General features: G+C 38.3%; 1 protein-coding gene across 2 annotated transcripts in view; it reads left to right on the forward strand.

Moving 5' to 3' along the window:
• LOC120308546 (gametocyte-specific factor 1-like) overlaps positions 1–16,854 on the forward strand; it is a 29,163-nt gene extending 12,309 nt beyond the window's left edge. For both annotated transcript variants that reach the window (XM_039344745.1, XM_039344746.1), the window contains exons 4-8: positions 3,401–3,527; positions 5,540–5,620; positions 5,945–6,005; positions 10,035–10,129; positions 16,004–16,854. In XM_039344745.1, coding sequence (XP_039200679.1) covers positions 3,401–3,527; positions 5,540–5,620; positions 5,945–6,005; positions 10,035–10,129; positions 16,004–16,017 — 378 coding nt within the window. In that variant the 3' untranslated portion in view covers positions 16,018–16,854. The remainder of the gene's footprint in view (positions 1–3,400; positions 3,528–5,539; positions 5,621–5,944; positions 6,006–10,034; positions 10,130–16,003) is intronic.
• Positions 16,855–20,405: the final 3,551 nt, after the last annotated feature.

The raw sequence follows: 20,405 nt of genomic DNA on the forward strand, positions 1-20,405 counted from the left end.
GCAAAAGATGATAGGTTAGCTTCTTGGAGCCGACAGGTTTAGACAGAGCTTTTCTCAGTCTTCAATCTTCCTTCTTAGGAAGGTCGTCAAGAAAATGTTGAGTTGGAAGTAGTTACACTAACTCAATCCATTGTCTCCAGTTACCTAGATAAATACATAGATAGAATAGTATAACAATATAAAAGCATAGTGAAAACACTTGGCTGAACTATTGCAACACACTCTGTATGGAACTACTTTTGAAAACTGTTCAGAATCTGCCTGGTATAACCTGTTTGCTAAATACATGAAAGCTTCCTGAATTATATAGTACTGGTATTGTGGGCACTGTTTAGGTTGCCAGAGTCCTACATGCTTTGACACTTAAGTACTTGTAGGACCAGTTAATTCAAGAGGAGTTGTCCCATTCAGTGAGTGCTTCCCCTCAGGGATAGTGAGTATCTTCACATGTTAGGGGAAAGCTGGTTAGAAAAAAATGTTTCTTTGTGCACGATCTCTACTTAACAGCTTGACTCTTAGAACGTCAGATGCTATCCCTACTACTTGCTTTTAGAAAGACAAAACAGTTCCAAAGAACATTCTTAATGTAGCTAGATGTTTTAATCAATGTATTACAGTATTATTATTGGATGAATTTATATAAATTGCCAAGAGTCCATATATAGTTAGCAATATACGAATGTTGTAATATGTCTCTATAGACTAAATCCTTTTTTATATGTAAGTTACAATAATTATAGCCCCCTTTATGGTTCAATAAGGGAAGTCTCTAGGTTCATGGAAAGTATCAGTAATTCTTGATGATATATAAAATTGCTCCAAATAAACATGATTCTTATTGAGGGGCTTCTGTAATTGATTAGTTTCATTTTATAGTCTTCAGATTGAAAACTAAGTCAGAAAAGAGATCAGGATAGGAATGTTCTATGCAAAAGTATATTCACTACTAGAGCTTTTTATTTTGTATGGGCGATGTTTCAATCATGTAAAGCCCATGCAGCTGCATACTTAAGTGGCATAATTCAGAAATAGGTTCATCAATTTATTGAGAGTTGGGCCTTTTGGCTAAGATCAAGTGTAATTAGGCCAAAGGCTTCTGTTGTGAGAAATCAGGAAAGGACGTGAAATAGTATATCTTCATTTAGAAAAATCTGCCTATGCAAGGTGCTGATTCAACCCTTTGTTTAATTTAGCATATGAAAACTATTGTAATATTATGCAGATGTTATTCCAGTACATAGCACCTAAATAAACAATCATACATCAGCTCACGCAGCCTAGGCAGAATTTGCTTTATTTCAGAATATATTTGGAAATACCTTATTCTTCTTCCCAAATATGACATAAGCTACCATTTATTGTTAGATTGATGTAATGTAAAAACCCTTATTGTTTGCCTGTAGAAATTAGAGAAGCAGCTCCTATATAAACTTTAAAAACAGTAAATTTCTTTTGGCTTTATTCCAGCCAGGAGAAACTCCAAACTTCTCAGTGAATCTAAACATTTCAACATATCACCTCAGCTTAGGTAGCATACTCCTCAATGAGCCAAGTCTTTGTTCTTCTTTGAGATTTTTTTTTTATAATTTCTTAAACTGGAGGTGCCTTGGTTCCTGACTTCTGTTGATATTTATACATAAATTAGATTCCTGAGGATATGTTTTCACTTTCCCAAGAATATGCTCAAATATTTTTCCCATGATTTGTGCAATGGCATAAATTCATTTGTGAAAAGGGTTTTCCTCATAAGATGGGCCGTAAGTCCTTTTTTAGTACCAGCAAGACAAATGACCCATCAGCAGCACTGAACCCACCAAGTTTTTACCTGACAAAGGTTTGTATTGCAAGTGAGAGTTTTGTTTGGAAGACTCTAGCTCAACACATTTCTTGATAATCTCCAGAGATTAAGTTCCAAACAAGCAGTAATCAGTTGAGCAGAATAGTTTGCCTATTATCTCATTGCCAGTCTCAACAATAAGGCAGAATTTGAGTAGTTTGTCCTCAGCCAGTCCTTGAATTGTCACAGTATCCTCAGTTAATTTAACATGTTTAATCTTTATTCTGTTTCCAAGGAAGGTGCATTTTTTAATCATACTTTACAAACAGGTCCCTTAACTGCAGACTCTAGCCTTCTTCCAGTAAATCTACTTTCCTCAACTAATATAAAATGCATTAGCTTCTGAATATTTTGAACTGGAGAAAACATTTCAAACTGGATTCAGCTTCTTTTTCTGTTCCTTTCCCTGGAGCATCTGGCCTTCAATTTCTTCATGTAATTGAGATTTGGCATTATAATGCCTTTCCATGTTTACTTCATCAGAGCAACTCACTCAGTGCTAATGAGGCAAACTGGCTTGCCTTTCACTTCCCCGCAAAATAAATCAAGTTATCTAATTCTCTTTTAAAGTATGGTTCTTGAAGTGAAAGGATAGAAATTCAGGTTGCCTCATTTCAAGAAAAACACCATCAATATGTTTCCATCACAGAGCTATAAGTTTTTTCTATGCAAGCTTATCCAAAAGTTTGTTGAAATCAATGTTTCAGATATCCTCAATACGTACCAATGCTAGGCTATGTATGTCTGCTCAGAAGGAAGGGCAAATATCAGCCCGAAATTAAGTGTGGTCATTTCTCTTCCTAAATTACAAAGCCGAACCTTTAATCTTATAAATAACTAGATTGTATTCATGCATTCAGTTAGAGTTGATAGAGGTGCTGTGGTAGTGGTGGTTCTGGAGTATAATGAAAAGGCTTTGGAAAATAATGGACTGTCTCTAAGGCATGGGGAAAAGTCCCAAAGATCAAGAATACGAGTCCTGCCAATTAAAAGTCACCTAAATAGATCAAAGAGAGAAATACAAGGAGAATAATGGAACTAGTATACCAAATATGGAGAGGAAATCCTGATTTCAAATCATGATTTGGATGACCAGAAATATTTTCTGAATGTGGCCACTATGTATGGATTCGCACTTGTGCTAGTGGTGGTGATGGTATGGAGAATCCAATAGGAGGTAGGTTTTAAGATATTTTTTTCCCTGTGTCCTGCTCTAGAGCTATTTAAGAGAGCCCAACTTGTTTTACAGAGCCCAACTAAATAATAGTACCGGGCCACATTAGGCAAATCTTGAAAAATAAAGCAAAATTGGATATGGTTAGAAGTTTGGCTGTAAACCAAAGTGGGAATTTAAAAAAAAAAATCCATGAAGACGATGGCAAACCTTATTGATGCCAAATGGTTGTTTCATGGAGAAATAAGTAAACTACTTACTTTGTGTCATAGTTGTATGTCACTGCTTGTTAAGATTTGAATGAAAATGCATGCAAGTTGTTAAAACAACGCCCAGGTGCCTTGTCAGTAAGGCTGCTGTGATTTTGTTATCTATACTTGTCTTTCTAGAACCATCCTGGGATTGTGGAACAGCTGGTCACTTGCCCATTTAATGCTCGTCATCAGGTGCCCAAGGAACAGATCAGCCAACACATATCAAGCTGTGATGACAAACGATGCATCGAGCAGGACATCGGTAAAAATAAATCTTTTAAGAACTGACTGTTGACGGCTATAACAGTCCCTGACTTCGCTGTTAGATTTTCAAAAATGGTTTGTTGAATAAGTTTTCTTTTGCCTCCAAAAGGCCTTTCAGCATCTGTTACAGGTATTATAGACTGTGTGGTTCGCTATTGATTGTGATTTGGAATGGCATAGGTAAAATAACCACTTTTTTCTTGATGACCTAGCAAGTCCTTTTGAGTCCTCAGTTTCATAAACCAAGGGCTTTGTATTGTTAAACATTGTGACATAAATTGTGAGTGCTATAGTAAAAGGTAGTCGGGTTAGGTTTTGAAAATAATAACCTTGGGTCACTGACATTTCCTATCCAGTGGAGTGAAGCAAGCAGAGACAAAAGCTACGTATTACTTGCCCTTTTATGAAATAAGTGAATGTCATTGTGTTCTTAATCCACAAACATGCATAACAGAGCGCTATACTTGGAGGTTTATTGATTGATGTAATCATTTATAGACTGTCCATTGCTTAAATAATGCCAGATGATTTACAGTGCTATACATAAAAAGTGATTAAAAATCGTCAGAAAACTTAAAGACAGACAAGTACCATCAGCACCCAAATGACCCATAGTATAAAATATTTTAAGGACTTCTTAAAAACCACAAAGTGTGAGGCATTTCTTATCTTAGGAAATAACATTTTCCAAAAAGCTGGGCATCTACTGAGAAGAGGCATTCTTGAGTTCCTAGCCCTTTCTCTTTCTGTAGTATGGGAATCAAGATTGCATGGAGCGTATTGAGTCTGGATAGAATAGACCTTTCTGTAGGTACCTGGGTAACTTTTCCCATCTGCAGGTTGGACTGATACTGCAAGGAGAAAGCATTCTCTCAATTAACTGTTTGGACTGAAAAAAAAAATAGCAAAGTTTAACCACGTCACTCATTGAATTATTTTGGAAATCAAAACCTCACTAGATATTTAAGACCTCTTCTGTAATGTATGTATAAATGTGCCAGGATAAATAAGTGTGAAAGAATCAAAACAGCATGAGTATCATTTGGCATAAACCTGAATACTTATCCCTTGCTAACCCATGTACCGTAAACCTGGGAGTAACTAGAGCCAGTGGAGCAGTGCTTCATAGTAACTGAGTCTCAGATTGAAGCTTGTATTTAACAGAATATCATCACATTGACTTGTTGTCAAAAGGTTGATTGATACCAACATTAGTTCCAGTTAAGATTGGCAGAGGAGCCCCCTGATCTGGATCTGAAACACTCATCCCACAATTTTAACTTGAACTATATTGGCTATAATGTAATTTACATCTAGAATTAAAGCAGGAGAAGGGGCTTATTCTGGGAAAATAATATATGTTATTGCAGCATGACACCTGATTGTAAGTAAAAAAAGTAAATTGGAATAAGAGGAATAAGGAGAACTAGCATTATATTTTGCAGCTGGAGGGGGGTTAGGTTTGAACTCAGTATTTCAGAGGTTTAGTTTGGAGTCTGAAAGAAAACAATGTTTTAGTTCCATACTCTTAAGTGCTCGTGTGTGGGAAGCAATGGGGACCTGAAATGAATTCCTGCTCCTTCATTTTCTAGGGCCTTATAGAACAAGGGTGTCAAACTTGCTGCGTCATGCGACGTGTTGTGACGTATTGCGACTTTTTTCCCCTTGCCGGAGCTGGGATCATGCTTCTGCATGATGCATCCGGCCCGTGGACTGGCAGTTTGACACCCCGTTATAGAAGATGTAGACCCTACTGAATGCTATTATGACTCAACCAATGGAAGGAATGGTCAAGGGGATTTTTTTTCTTGCAATGTTTTTAAAGTATGGCCTTCAGAAGCCGTTCTATTGCTACCAAATCTAACAGCCATTAAGCCCCATCATTTCTACAAACTGAAGCCCTTTGTAGGCTACCCCTTAAGATGGGTTAGTACAGTGTAGCCAAATGTAGTTCCAATTTGGGTCATCTTAGAAGCATTTTTTTCTCAGAATGAGTCTTTTTTGTTACAGCAAGTCAAGCAGAGAATAAAAGAAAAGTTAATGTGATAAGTTCATGGCAGTCTCCTCCATGTGAAGAAGACTGGGACAAAGGTGAGAATTGTGTTGTTGATACTTTATTAGAATACTGCAAGTTTGAGTTTTCCCTTCCTCTTTTTTGAATGATGCTTGATATGAAAAGGCACTCCTATCAAACAGCTATTCTTCCATTATTTTCTATCCTGTGCTGTTATTATCCTTGTGTCAAGCAGAAATTGTAACATTTTACAACCTAAGGTTATGCATTCTCATGTAAATTAATGATATTTCTGCATTGCTTCCTTTGACACCAAATCCTAGATTAGTTTTATTCTTAATCAGTAACAGAATTTATTTTCTTTTCCATAAGTAAAAACTGATATTTTTGTGCCATAATAGATATAGCAAACCAATCAGACTCTACTTTCGTTTGGGGCACAAGCTGCTCTGCAGTGAACAGGTAAGTTGTGTTTCCTTTCTATTCTTAAACTGAAGATCATTTCTCCCAACTCCTGTGCATTCCTATTTTTGCTCTAAATGGAGAAATTGGGTTTTTTTTTAGGAATTTTAAGTTTTGTTATAAATTAGAGACATTGTGGCTTATTGATGACATTTAAGAAATATATTTCTTTGTTCTTTGGGGTACTGTTACAGATAGTCCTCAACTTATGACCATTTGCTTACTGACAGTTTGAATTAATGATGGCCTCAGAAAGTATAAAAGACTTGCAACCAGTGCAAAATAATCACACATGCACATCACAGTTGTGTGATTATGATCTGGGCACTTTGCAATCTGTTCACACTTACGACTGGTCGTAAAGCTAACATTGCTGGCATTGGGGAGAGCAAAGGATTGCGAAGAAAACAAAACCAGCAGGATTTTAGCTCCCCCAGCATTAATCAACTGCATTTCTTCTTCCTGCTACCCCTTCATAGTAACACTGAAGAATATTTGCTGCTGCACCTGTGATTTTGTTTTAAGTCCACCTAATATTAAAATTGTCACAATTGAGATGTGAAAACTACTTCCCAAGCTGATAAGGGGATTAGCAATTATCAAAATTACAACAGTGGCAGTTTGCCATTTCTTCTCAACCTTCTAAGCCTATTGCATTGCAAAACCACCAAAAAGCATTATCTAGATCAGGCATGTCAAACTGCCAGCCTGTGGGCTGGATGCACCATGAAGAAACCGCACCCACCCCATTGCCGGCAATGGGGAAAAAGTCACGATACATCGCCTGACATCACGTGACGTTGCGAGTTTCACATACCTGATCTAGATAGAATATATATAAAGAGGTTTCATTTGAAAATAGTCACTCAGGGTTTTGTGCTACAACCTAATATTTTGTTTCTAATAAACCATAGTAATTGAGTTTTTTTAGCCTGATTTCTTGGATTAAATATTTCCTGCTGGATTTGGAGGAAGACCATGTGAGATTAATTTCAGTGACTCCTTACTCCCTTTACAAGGGAGGCTTGCTTTCTGCAAGTTTTGATATACAAATCATAGTGATTGATCTTATTATGCTGTTGCCTATTGAACAAATTGTCAGCACCTTGGTTCAGCAGACCTGTGCTAGAACCAGGGGGATATCAACATTAACCAATTGCCTCAAGCAGTCACCTATCTAAGGCAGCAGACAGGAAAGATTCTACTCCTATTGCCTGTTGCGCTCAAGGATTATACTGCCTGCTGTGACTGCTTTTTCAACCTGATTCCTTGTGATAGAACTCAGAGAAGTTTAAAGTTTCCATTACTGACTTTTTATACCAGGGCTGTCAAACTCGCAACATTACATTGACTTTTTGGCCATTGCCGACAATGGGGTGGGCACAGTTTCAGCATGATGCATTCGGCCTGTGGGCTGGTAGTTTGACACCCCTGTTTTATATGAATTGCATATATCCTTGTCATTGTTTTTGAGTAGAATTTACTGTTGATAGGCAAAACTGCCAGATAGGCAAATCCAGTTTTAGATCATTAGCCCTGAAAACTATAACAATGTAATGCTTACAATCAAGATCCACCTTTAATGACTTGGCTAGAAGGGTGTCGCTAATTGAAATTTACTAATTGCCCTAAGGCAGTGGTTCTCAACCTGTGGGTCGGGACCCCATTTGGGGTCAAACGACCATTTCACGGGGGTCGCCAAACCACGCTGTCCGCCATTTTTTCCCCTTTTCCCTAGCTGTCCTACTCCCTCTTATTGGTGGCCACACCCACTTGGGGGTCACCACAACATGGGGAACTGTATTATGGGGTCACGGCATTAGAAAGGTTGAGAACCACTGCCCTAAGGTAAAATCAAAAGTAAGTGTATGTAGCTGCCTTCCAGCTTTACTCCAGAGATGTGGACTAGAACAGTGGTTCTCAACCTTTCTAATGCCGCGACCCCATAATACAGTTCCCCATGTTGTGGTGACCCCCAACCACTTATACATCACTGGGTGCCAGGAGCGTGGCCAAAGAAAAGGGGAAAAAATGGCGGACCGCCTTGTTTGGTGACCCCCGTGAAATGGTTATTCGACCCCAAATAGGGTCCCGACCCACAGGTTGAGAACCACTGGACTAGAATAAATTTGCATTAGTTAACCAAATTAAAAAGGGCCTTTCCAATGAACAGCCTCGTGAGTTGGGTTGATAGGACATTCCGCATATCATAGCATAGCTATCCTCAGCTTAAAACAGTTCATTTAGCGACCATTCAAAGTTACAACAGCATTGAAAAAAGTGACTTATGACTGTTTTTCCACACAACTATTGTAGCCTCCCTGAGGTCATATGATCAAAATTCCGACATTTGGCAACTGGTTCGTATTTATGACAGTTGCCCTCTCCCGGGGTCATGTGATCACCTTTTGCAACCTTCTGACAAGCAAAGTCAATGGAGAAGCCAGATTTGCTTAACAACAGTGCCACTGACTTAACAACTGCAGTGATTCACCTAAAACAACTGGGGCAAGATAGGTCATAAAAATGGGACAACATTCACTTAACAAATGTGTCATTTAACAACAGAAATGTTGGGCTCAATTGTGAGCGTAAGTCGAGGATTACCTGTACTGCATAGCCATAGACAAAAAAATTAGACAGATATAGGATAAAAAGACTGATGATGAATCAATGAAATGTGAGCAAGTAGACTTCATTTGCCAGCCACAGCCTAGATATCCATGCTTGGTTTCTATTTTGTTACACAAATAAATGCCCAAATCAAACCAAGTTGGGTTTTCTCTTTCTCTTTGTTATTTTTTTTCTTTTTGTCTCCATTCTGTTTTATTGAGTAAAGCAAAAAAATAACATCCCTTCTCCATGGAAATATCAGAGAACTCTTGCAATGTAAGAATTTAGTAATAACCTATTATTTGAAAGATCCTGTCTTACGGCTTAGTTGGGAACTAATTTGGTAACCATGCTTGCTCGTTTCTCGATCTTAGTTTAATTATAAAATAGCTTAATTATAAAGTGTGTGTGTATGTGTGTGAATAGAGATTGTTCAGTTTGCTTATACAAAGAGTACTGGAAATAGCACAATTAAATGCCGAGTGGAACTGTAGCAGATATCAGTGGCAAATCTGTTTATCCTACAGAAGATCATACAGAGGTATTAGTCCTGACCTACAAGAATTTTTTTAAAAAATTGTGGAATAATGAACAACACAGGTAGTCCTTGAATCGTGACAGCATTTGGAACTGGAATTTCTGTCTCTAATGATACTGCTGTAAAGTGCAATGTCACATGACCGCCTCTCTTATCAATGGCAATCCAAGCATTCTCTATTGCTGGTGTTAATCGAACCCCACTGGTTGTTAGGCAAGAACCCACCCCAATCGAAGCCATTCCCCCCCCCCCGTGCCCCATTTCTGCCCTTTTGGGCTGCCCTACACTCTGCGACCTCTAGGGACCCTGGTTGTCTCTCTCGCCCTGGTCTCTGCTCACCCCGTGGAATGCGAATTGCCCCTTGCCCAAATTGCATATGGCGTTCTTGCTTTGAAATCTTCCAAAGCCTGTTAGGAAAGTTTTTATGTCTTGGTGGGAAGAAAGACTGGTGTGGCCAGCAGCTGCCTCACGAAGGGCTAGGCATCCCCCCTCCTCCGCTGTGAGAGGAAGAAGACAGCAAAGGTCAGCTCAGGGGAAGGGTACAGGACTGGCCAAGAGGAGCCCAGGATCAGCAGAGGCAGCCAAGGGCAGGTAAGCCCAAAGAGCAGACATGGGGGCTGATGGCTGGCTCAGGGAGTCCAATGCAGGTAACCTGAATTTTGATCACATGATCATGAGGTGCTGCACAAGCATAACTTCAAGGACTGAATGCAACTACCATTCAGTCACTACTGTTGTAACTTCAAAGGGCCCCTGAATGAATGCTTGTTAAGTGAGGACTACCTATATATTACTGTTTTTCTTCCTGTAAAACAAAAAACCCTGTTAAATTTAAACAAAAGCAGGAGCATGAACTTTTCTTTTTTTCTTTTCCGCAGTCCAAGAGCCAACCCAATAATACGACATAGGAGCCATCTAGCTTCAGGTCTGCGAGCTCCTAGAACTTTGCCTTTCATTCTGCCATGGAAGAACTGTAAGTAATGGTGCTGTCTGCATAGTAAACCTTGGATTGTGTACCATAAAGCACTCCCGTGCAGTACAGTGTTTCATATTAAAATCTCGTGGTTTTTCTTAAAAAAACAAAGCCCATAACCTCAGTACAGTATGTCCAATATGGATAAATAGGTAAGAACCTGGGAAGATTTATGTATGCACTTAACCTAAGGTTAATAATACAGTTTATTATTCATTGATAACATCTGATGGAGATATTTATATGCCTGGGCATATAAAGTCATTATTTATAACTGCTATAATGCTACGTAGAACAAACAAGCAGAAGATTGGCAGAACGCATCCACGAACACCAACTAGCAGTCACAAGACATGATGAAAATTCTTTAATTTCACAATATATAGACAGACTTGACCATAGTTTGAATTGGGAAAATATGACCATCCTAGACCAGGCCAAATCCAAAAATGTCAGAGAATTTCTAGAAGCCTGGCACTCTGACAAATCAGCCATCAATAGACACATAGACATTAACAACATCTGTAGACTATGCAAAAGAGACTGTCACCCAGCCCAAAAGAGAGCAAAAAGACCCAAGCACCTCTTCACCAGCAATCAGCACCCAGATCAGTATAGATTAATTCCAAGATTAACCTAAGACCAGCAATCAAGTGAACAATACTCCAATCAAGAAATTTGCCAAAGAGCCAACAGTAAACAGCACAACCAAAGAATCTCTAAGACCACCCCCATTAACACTGACAGGGCAAGCCACCAGAATATAAACTGACAGCAAATGGCACTCCTTACTAGCAGCAGTGGTGCTACCTAGTTTGGGTAATGAAATGTCTGCAAGAAAACAAGCAAGCTGCTGCCACCCAGAATGAAGCTCCAGAGGCATGCAGAAGTCCCCCCCCCCCAAAAAAAAAAACCTCCGTTCCTGGCACAAACAACTAGGAAAATGCCTCCAAGACTTGGATCAGGCCCTTGGAAATTCCGTTCCAGGTGGCGGCAGCTTGGAGCAGTCCTCCGAGGGCTGGATCCAACCTCCATAGGCATGCAGAAACCTCCCCCAGCCTCCGTTCTGGGCCGCTTGGAGGAGGGCTCCAGGGACAACGGGATCACTTTCTCCCCCAGCGCGGTGAGCTCTGGCGGACTGGACGCGGGTGCGAGGGGCCTGGCCTCTCTCAGTTGAAGGCTTCTGGTTTGCTGTCAGGCAGAAAGGAGTTGGGAGCAGGAGACAGGCACCTTTTGCACAGAGAATGAAACTGTCTAAGGTCCGTGATTTGGCGCAACTTCAAACACTCACGCGAGATCATGGACTCCAGAAACTACCATTCTCGGTGCGAAATGCATTTCCAAGCCGACTCTCCTTTCTCTCAAAGGGAAAGAAACCACGGCAGAGAGGATTTTTGCAAGGTAAGTGAGTCCGACACGGTAGGAAGGGAGGGGGAAGCAGTTGTGAGGAGTGGGGGGGAATAGGGTGAATGTTGCAGTGAATGTTGAAGTCACTCATAAGGGCGAACAACTGCCGTGGTGCTGCAATATTCGTAACTTCAGGTGCTCATCATGTAACTTCGAGCAAGCGTTAAGTGAAAGCTCATAACTAGGGGATTACCTGTACAGTAATATACTATCTGTTCACCTTGAGGAGAGGCAGCTGTCTCTGCTAAGGATTAAGGATTGCACCATAGAATTAAGACATGGACCAGCTGCATATGTAACTGATAAGAATATAGGTCAATAAATGTAAGATATGTTTAAAAATACGATTTTACAAGAACAAGCTTAATTTTAATTGTCTTCAGACTGAATGCTTATTACGAAAATCACTCACTGAAATGTGAAAAAAATAAAATTGGTTTTCAAATGAATAGGGTTTCTGTTTATGGGAATTATTCCCCTAGGCAGATAATTAATAAACTTTAAAATTGCTATGCTGCTCAGTTCGTCCCAGTTGATGCAGGAATAGAAGGCAAGTTACTAGTCTTACTGATCTATCCTGAGAAATTGGGAAACTGGCAGTTCTAGTTGCACGTTGGACGTGAAGCCTGCTGGATGATGTTGGGCCAGGAAGCAGGCAACAGCAAGCCACTTTTGAAAAACCTTGCGAAGAAAACTGCAGGGACTCATTTAGGCAGTATCTGAGAATCAGACATGATCAAATGGTAGAAAAAAAGGGGAGGGGGTTAGCAAGAAGCCTTTTCTGCCTAAGACTAACTAGTATGCTTGCACAATATGCTGCCCCCCCCCCCATCAGTGATCTGTTTAAGCCATCTGAGTGGAATCCAAACTTTATGTGGCTGTCATGGGAGAAGAGTTCTGTTTCATTACTGTTGTCTCACTGGACAAGAGAGGGTGCTATTTACCCCTAACTTCTCTGAAACAGCTGCTTTGAAATATAAGTGCTAGAGAAGAAGGGGCATAAATAGTACCTTAACAGTTGTTAGATTTTTAGGATTAATTCCTGTTAAATTTGGTAGGAGAGCAGCTGCACTAAGTTTGGTTTGCAGAGCCTGTCCCTGTTCAGCCGTCATAGTCTGCAACAATCTGGAATATGTTGCATCGTTATTCTTGTCTCTCCTTGGGTGTGAACAAAGGGGAATGACTGTACTAAGATCTTTTTTTTTTTTCTCCCTCCTGTTCTATCCCTGAGGTGACAAAGTGTTTCTTCCAGTTCTAAAGTTTTAGTCAGATATACTAAGGAAGAACACAAAGGTTCCAGAGCTTCTTTTTCCTGGTTATATAGCGTGTGACTAGGTTCATGCAAACTGGGCCTCAGAACAATTAAAACTTTGGTTGCTCCTTGTGTGTGTGCCAGAGATTGTATTCGCAAAAGTAACTTGCAACAAATATTCTCTGGGACATCATTGGTTGGAAATTAAATATAAATAATAAGATTACTTCATAGGAATGCAATTAGTTTCCTCTCCTGACAAATTAAAGATATGTGGCATAAATGCAAAGGTGTCCTTTTACATTTGCCATTTAAACATTGGGATAAGTGAAGACATGGGAGGATTATCTTGGGATTTTTGCTTTTCTGAAAGCAAAAATCTTGCTTTAGACAGTGGTGTCCATTAATCAAATGATTCCAGCCATTAAACACTGGAAGAAGCAAATTATGTGCCGATTGCTTAATAGGTTCCTCCAATTCCTCAGGAGATCAGATGTCAGGCCAATATAAAACTAAAGTAGATTTGGTTCTACAGATGTATGCCACATAAATTACTTTATAAATCAGCTTACTATAGATGAGAGTGGATATATGAAATATGAAAATGTGTTTGGGGAAAAGTAATAATTTTCTTCAGCTTGTAGGTACATGCATATTTGCATATGTGCTGAAGGAAATGAAGGAATAAAAAGATAATTGAGTTCGTAATAAGGATTTTCCATAGGACAATCCTTGAGTAGTTAAAAGAAAAGTGGGGGAGGCTATTCAGCCTAAAGGAAGAATTGAGCTGGGGATATATGTGCAAGAAGTAAGTCTCACTCAATCCTTCAATCTTTTTCTTGTGCTTTTATTGAAAGTTCTCAATTTTTCAGAATACAGCTCCACATGTCTCACTGGTGCAAGGCAGCTTCCCTTTTAGCTGTATAAAGCTAGAGCTTTTACAGTGGAGTGCAGGACAGTGACTTAGCTTGCATAAGCTAGTTAAGGAAATAGTAACAACATTAGCATTTGAGTGTCATTGAAAGTAACTTAAGAGTCACTCTTCACTTTAAAATGCTCCATTAAGCCCAGTGTTTTAGAAGAGCAATCCAAATGTCTCTTCTTTTTCATTAATTTGTCTAATTGAATTATCTGGAGAAGATAAGCATTGGGTGGAGTTATATATCAGATTTTTTCTACATTTTTTTAAGAAAAAGTATGTGTGTTATAGATTATTCTCATCTCATGACAGATAGTTCTGGACTGATGACCATTCATTTACTGATGGCTTGAAGGTATGGCACTGAAAAAAGATGAGTTACGACCGTCGCTCCACCTTGTCCCCAGCAGACAGCAACTGTCATAAACGCGAATCGGTTACCAAGCACCCAAATTGTGATCATGTGATTATGGGAATGGTGCAACGGTTGTAACTTTAAGGACGGATCATAGGACACTTTTTTCAATGCCATCATAGCTCCAAATTGCATAATGTGACTGAACACTGCAACCTGCTGTAACAGTGAACCGGTTGCCAAACACCCAAAATGCAGTCATGCAGCCGCAGGGGTGTGTATACTACTATCAGATCTCTGCAACTGGGTCATAGGTTCCTGGGGGGGGGTTGTCCTAACTTCAAATGATCGCTAAACAAGGGCTATTTTTAATGCTACTATGTAAGTAATGCATCAACCACACAGCATAAAGAATTTAATGGAAAGGCCAGTGTTCTGTTCAAAGCTTTTTATTTGATCACTAGACTAAATGTACAAATAATTTTTTTTTGCATTCTAGTAAGTTATTTTTAAGACTTCTGTTAGATCAAACTTCCCCTCCAGAAGTTTTGACCGATACCACAAAATCTTTTGTCATTAGTTGAGTTTAATGGAAGTTGAAGTCCAAAACATGTAGAAAATAATAGGCAGTCAATGCCTCTGTGTTAGACATTGTGCAACTATCATGAAAGTGCTTTGAAAGATAATGCATAATAGCTAAGGATCAACCATTAATAGCTTTGTTATTTCTAATAGGGAAAATAGATTGATGAAAAAATATTATCAGAAAATAACATAATTGCAGAAATAATTGTTATTCCTTAATATATCATTCAGCTTGATTTTTTTTCAAATATCCTACTGCAACTTAAGGATAACATTTGAGAATTGTAAATGGCCAGATACAGATAAGATCTGATTGTAAAGGACTCCCAGCTAAATATTTCTGTTCTTGCTTATCTTATATTGTGATTTTGCTAAATGCAGATATATACAGTAATTACTTTATGATCACTATATTTCCAGGTTTGTTTTTGTCCTACCTCTATTTCCTATGTTTAATTCTAATTCTACCAGAGAGTGGTAGGTGAGAAATTAGCAGAGAATGTATGGAACTTTCCTACCTCCCAAAAGACTGGGCCTTGAGATTACAGTTATTCTATGACAAATATAAATATTTATGCATTCATTAATTTGATTTATACCCCATCTTTCATCCAGGAACTGAAAGCATGCATAGGACCCTCTCCTATTTTTCCTCAGAACATATCCTTATGAGCAGCTTAGTCTGAGACATTAGTCTGCATTCATTAATTTGATTTATACTCTATCCTTCGTTCAAGGGCTGAAAGGAGCTTGCATAACACCCTCTCCTATTTTCCCCAGAATAATAATCTTATAAATAACTTAGTCAGAGACATTGTTACCCATTGAGCTTCCTTTGGCAGGGATGGGTTTGAGCTGGGTGCTCTCTATTCAACTTCCAATATCTGAACTACTGTGCCACACTAGGCCAAATAGGGGAGAGCTACATCCAAACAATTTTCTTGAGTGCTTTAACCATTGCTTCAAACTGTAGCTTAGAAAGACTCTTCTAGGAATGCATTTATCAACCTGGAGTTAAGTCAAACAATGGTTTGACAGAACTTGGTTTGTTCAAATGGATTGCAAAAGTCTCAACAAATTTCCAGCTTTTTGGATAGCTTTACAAAAAACCCTATTAACTCTAGACCATTGCCTGTGGATAAGACACATTCTGTGTTTCCTCCTCATTCTGGTTAAGACACTTTGTTTGTCCTGCCTATCTTTGTAAGCATGCTAACCGTAAAGAATTGGTAATGTTTTCTTGAGGTAATGGTTACTATGGGGCCAACAAACTGGTTTGCCTGACACTTCTCACATCTGGATTGTCATAGCTTCTATTTTGAGATCTAAAATTGCTTGTTTTTAATTTAATTGCAGATGCTGAAAATTGAAGGCCATGGCAAAAACTGTTCCTTCCATTGGCTCTCAAGTATTCATTATCTACTCTTAGAAAGATTGAAATGCCAGCAAAGACACTGATGCCAAGCTGTTTTCCTGTTTGAGGTTATAAAACTAAAAGAATTCAGGCTCTTAACTGCATGTGTGCCAGTTAACAATATAGTTGCCAACAGCGTGTTGTTTAATTGTTATTATGGATATAGAAGCTCACTCCTAAAAGGCTAGTAAAACAAAGGAACTTGGTGTAAAAGCAAGGAAGAAGAGTAGGAGAAATTTCCAGACAATGAAAATCGTTTACTGTAGGATTGAGGACTCTATAGCTTTCTAGATGTTGAGGTATAATTCCTAACATTCCTTGTCATTGACAATGCCAGCTGCAGTTCCCAGAAATTGGAATCCAGCAACATTTGGAAAACCACATATTTTCTACCCCAGTTAAATGCCTTGATATGGTGAGTCATGATTCATCCCCATTTCCAAGATAGCACACAAACAAATCTGTTTCTTAGCACACAAACAAATCTGATGGTACAATTCTGAGTTAGTTAGTTTTCTGATTTATGACATATTGTTGGTCCGTGCTTTTTGTTAGCTTATTTTATAGAGTCAGGGAGCACTGCAGAGTCGCCTTATAGGGGAGATGGGCAGCATAAAAAATAAAATTGTTTTACTTGTATTCTTTACACCTTTGTAGATGTAAAAAGCTGTATTTTGGTATATTCAGATATATTTTGACAAATGTGATGGCCCCTCTTACAAATTTTGGGATTTGTATTTGAAGGGAAATGATAACATCAGTTGCTTGAATAAAGATTTACAGTTTATTTGAAGAAATTCTTCATCAACTTACTGTGGCTAAACCCAAATAACAAATGTATTATTATTTAGGAAGATTGTAATTTTTTGTGTTAATACAATCATTTTAGAAGCCGAAGAGCAGTTACTTCAGTTACTAGTAGAATTTCTTGATCCCTTTTTCTGACTGTTTCTGCAAAAATGTTTACTGTGCAGCTCAGTTTAAAGGTTTTACTAAAACAGTTCTTAGTAATTAAGTTGTGTCTTAATTTTATGAGAAACAGATAATGCCGGAAGACAACCATTTGATGTGGATGAGGGGTTACCTCGTAGCTCTCTCAGGAGTATTCCAGTCCCACTGTTATTTACTTTGCTGTCTCTGGGCATTACCACAAGTAGGAATAAGAACAGAGTTCATTTCTTTTGGTGTGTGAAATAGGATTTGGTAGCCTACTGAATTTGCTAATTGCTATTAGAGCATGCAAGGCTGCACTGCAGAGCCACTCCATATATTATTAAGTGTCTTTCTTCAGGGTCTCACTGTGCCTATGGAGAGTAGCCATGGAACCCTGGAAAAATACACAGATACTTTAACCAATTCTGGGGAAGAGCTATACAAACATCCCAACCCAGTCTGGGGTTCTCTACTTTCAAAGTGCTGCACAGCTATGGAGTCAAATATATCAAGAGATTTGGACTTGGAGAGCTTGTTCTTTGAAACTCAAAACTGTCTTCCAACAAACATTAACCTAATGAAAGATGTTGATATTTATTTTATATTAATGCAGTAGAAGCAACCTCTATTACCTTAAAATGTTTATATCCCCAACAGTGTCTGCAGCAAACCACAGTGTTATCGAAAGTTTACAATTTACAAGTGACAAAATCGTAAGTGACTGGCTGATGCAAGTATGTAAATTATAGCACCATCAACCCTGGCGATCAATGGGTTGACAGATGCCACAGCCAGATCACCCTCATATCCAAATTATAGCACTTGTATGATTACATCATCTCTGAACATATTACTTGCCCCTCCCTTTGCATGAATATTTATTTGAGTTTTACCTCAGCTTTATTACTTGATTAATTGATTGATTGAGTCTTATGACCATATAAAAATCCACATTACAGAATCGAATTTCAGGACAAAATAGTTAAAAAGAAAATACGGTAATAAAAGACGTATGTGGTAAATACAAGGAATCAATGTTCAGATAAACACATCAACTTCACAGGACATTTCAATCGGTTCTTAGCTCAACTGCCTTAACTATAAACTTAGAACTTATATTGTTATTATTTTATAAGTAACTCAAGGCAGTGAACATAACACTCCTGCTATTTTCCCCACAACAACAACCTAACAGGTGGGCTGAGCTCAGTACAATGGGCCCAAAGTCACCCAGCTGGCTTTCATATCTAGGTAGGACTAGAACTCACAGTCTCCTGGTTTCCAGGCCAGCAGTTGCAAATGAAACTACCTCTCCTCCTCCCCTTCTGGGTCATGATTTTCCAAATCCAGAATTTAAATGTGAAAATTCTTTGAATGTAAGTGATAATTATGTACCATAGTCTTGCTTGTGAAGAGGCCTTTCTTTTTGTATTTCTTTTTGAATAAAATAACCCCCAACATTTTAGATATACCGTATAAACATTTATTTGGAGAAAGGAAAAAACAAGGTAAGTAAACGACAAGCTATTGTATTCCAAATCCAGGTCAAAGTTAGTAATATTTTAACTGCTTGTACAGACTTTTTGGGTTTCTAAACAAACTGCAGAGATAGCTGATAAAACTTTCTATCCCAGCTTTATTATTTTTACAAAAATGTGGTGAACATACTTAATACTCCCCATAACAGCAACCATGTGAGATATGTTGGATTGAGAGAGTGACTGGCCCAGCCAGTTTTCAGGATGCTATTAGTTGGACTCTTCATATAAATCTTCACCATTCCTTAGCAGAAAGGTATATTTGTTGCCTGCCTAAAATGATTTATGCCATCCGTTTTATCAGAAGTCTACCCAGCAATTACAACATTTCTTAAGTGGGCCAGGTCCTTCTAAGCAAGCCTTTATGTGAATTAGCCGATAAAAATTGGACAGGCTATTGTACAAAGGAGTTGTGTATTGAGAAGACACTGCGAATTTTAGTTTGTCAAGCTTTCCATTTTGGGAAACGGTCTGTCAAGCTTTAAATGCATGTCAGGGTTTGTCACAAAATAATACCTCAGTGTCATGTGACACTGGAGAGGCTTAAAAGACCAGTTGTAATTCCAAGGATACTTAGCTTCATTTAGACAGATGGTGGTAAGCTTTTTTAAATATACAAGTTCTGTTGTCCTGCTGGAATGTTTCATATCACTGGAACGTCACCTGTAAATCAGCCTTTGTTAATAGGTCCAATTTTTTTTATGCTCCTTTGTGCCACCGTCTTGTAACTGCTACTCAGTTTATAGCTTTTACAAGATACTAATTTGTTAAAGCATCAGTAGAAAATCCATTGGTAACTTCACACTCGTAATTTGCTGAAGAATAAAACAATGGGAACTGTCATCATTGAGAACACAGATGATTAAGTCATTTGGGTGACCTTTGGAAAAGAAAAATGTCCAAGTCTGTCAGGCTCAGTTGAAAATATTAATTATACCTTTCTTTTTAGATAATAATTCTAAATTTTAAAAATGTGGAAATCTTCCTGATGGAACATTGGAGAAGTAATTAATGGATTGAAACCTCAGTGTTCAATTTCCATCCATATATTCTGAGTACCACTCGCTTCTAATAATTTAGAAACTTTATTGGAAATATGGGACTTTAGATAGTATCTTAACTCAGATAGTTTAACATTCTGTAATTGTTTATTCAACAATGCATTGACTGTTCATATGAACATTGCTATTGGAATAACATGTATTTCTGCAGTGATAAGTTCTAGGGCATGGCATTTTAGTAAAAAATCATATTCAACTAGAAAAAAATACTCAATTTTAGCAAAAAAAATATTTTTTGAAAATGTAAACCAATAGCAAAGGCTGAAGACCCTATTTTTGTTGGTTTTTCATTTATTTAATTATACATGATCCTCTTCTCTGTTCCTTAAAAGAAGCAGAGGATGGAAGAGCCTGAGTGGGAATGAAAATATAGATCTTTCTCCTTTTTCTGTCAGAGATAGGAAGTAGTAATGTTTTATTATGTACTGTGACTTGGTTGAAACTGGATGTCTCCAAAATGCTGAGTGTAGGTCATAGATCTTTCTCACAAAATGCTTGCCACAAGAAGAGAAAGATGAAGTAACTTCACATTCACCCTTTTTACAGTGCCGTCTCATCCCAATTTACTTTTGATTTAATTTACAACTTCACATTTTTACTTTCTGGAAATGCCAATAACACCTCTCTCATCCTTGACAGCAAGTCCTTGACTTACAACTGCTCCCTTAGCGACAGTAATGACAGACCCCGAAAAAGGAACATACAACATGATTTGAAGTTCTGGTGTCCACCATCCCCCCCCCCCCCATGGTCATGTAACCACATTTTGGATGCTCAACAACAGACCCATATTTATGGACCTTTGCAAGATT

Source organism: Crotalus tigris, unplaced genomic scaffold, assembly GCF_016545835.1.
Source record: "Crotalus tigris isolate CLP2741 ecotype Arizona unplaced genomic scaffold, ASM1654583v1 scf7180000017937.1871474, whole genome shotgun sequence".
NCBI classification, from domain to species: Eukaryota; Metazoa; Chordata; class Lepidosauria; order Squamata; family Viperidae; genus Crotalus; species Crotalus tigris.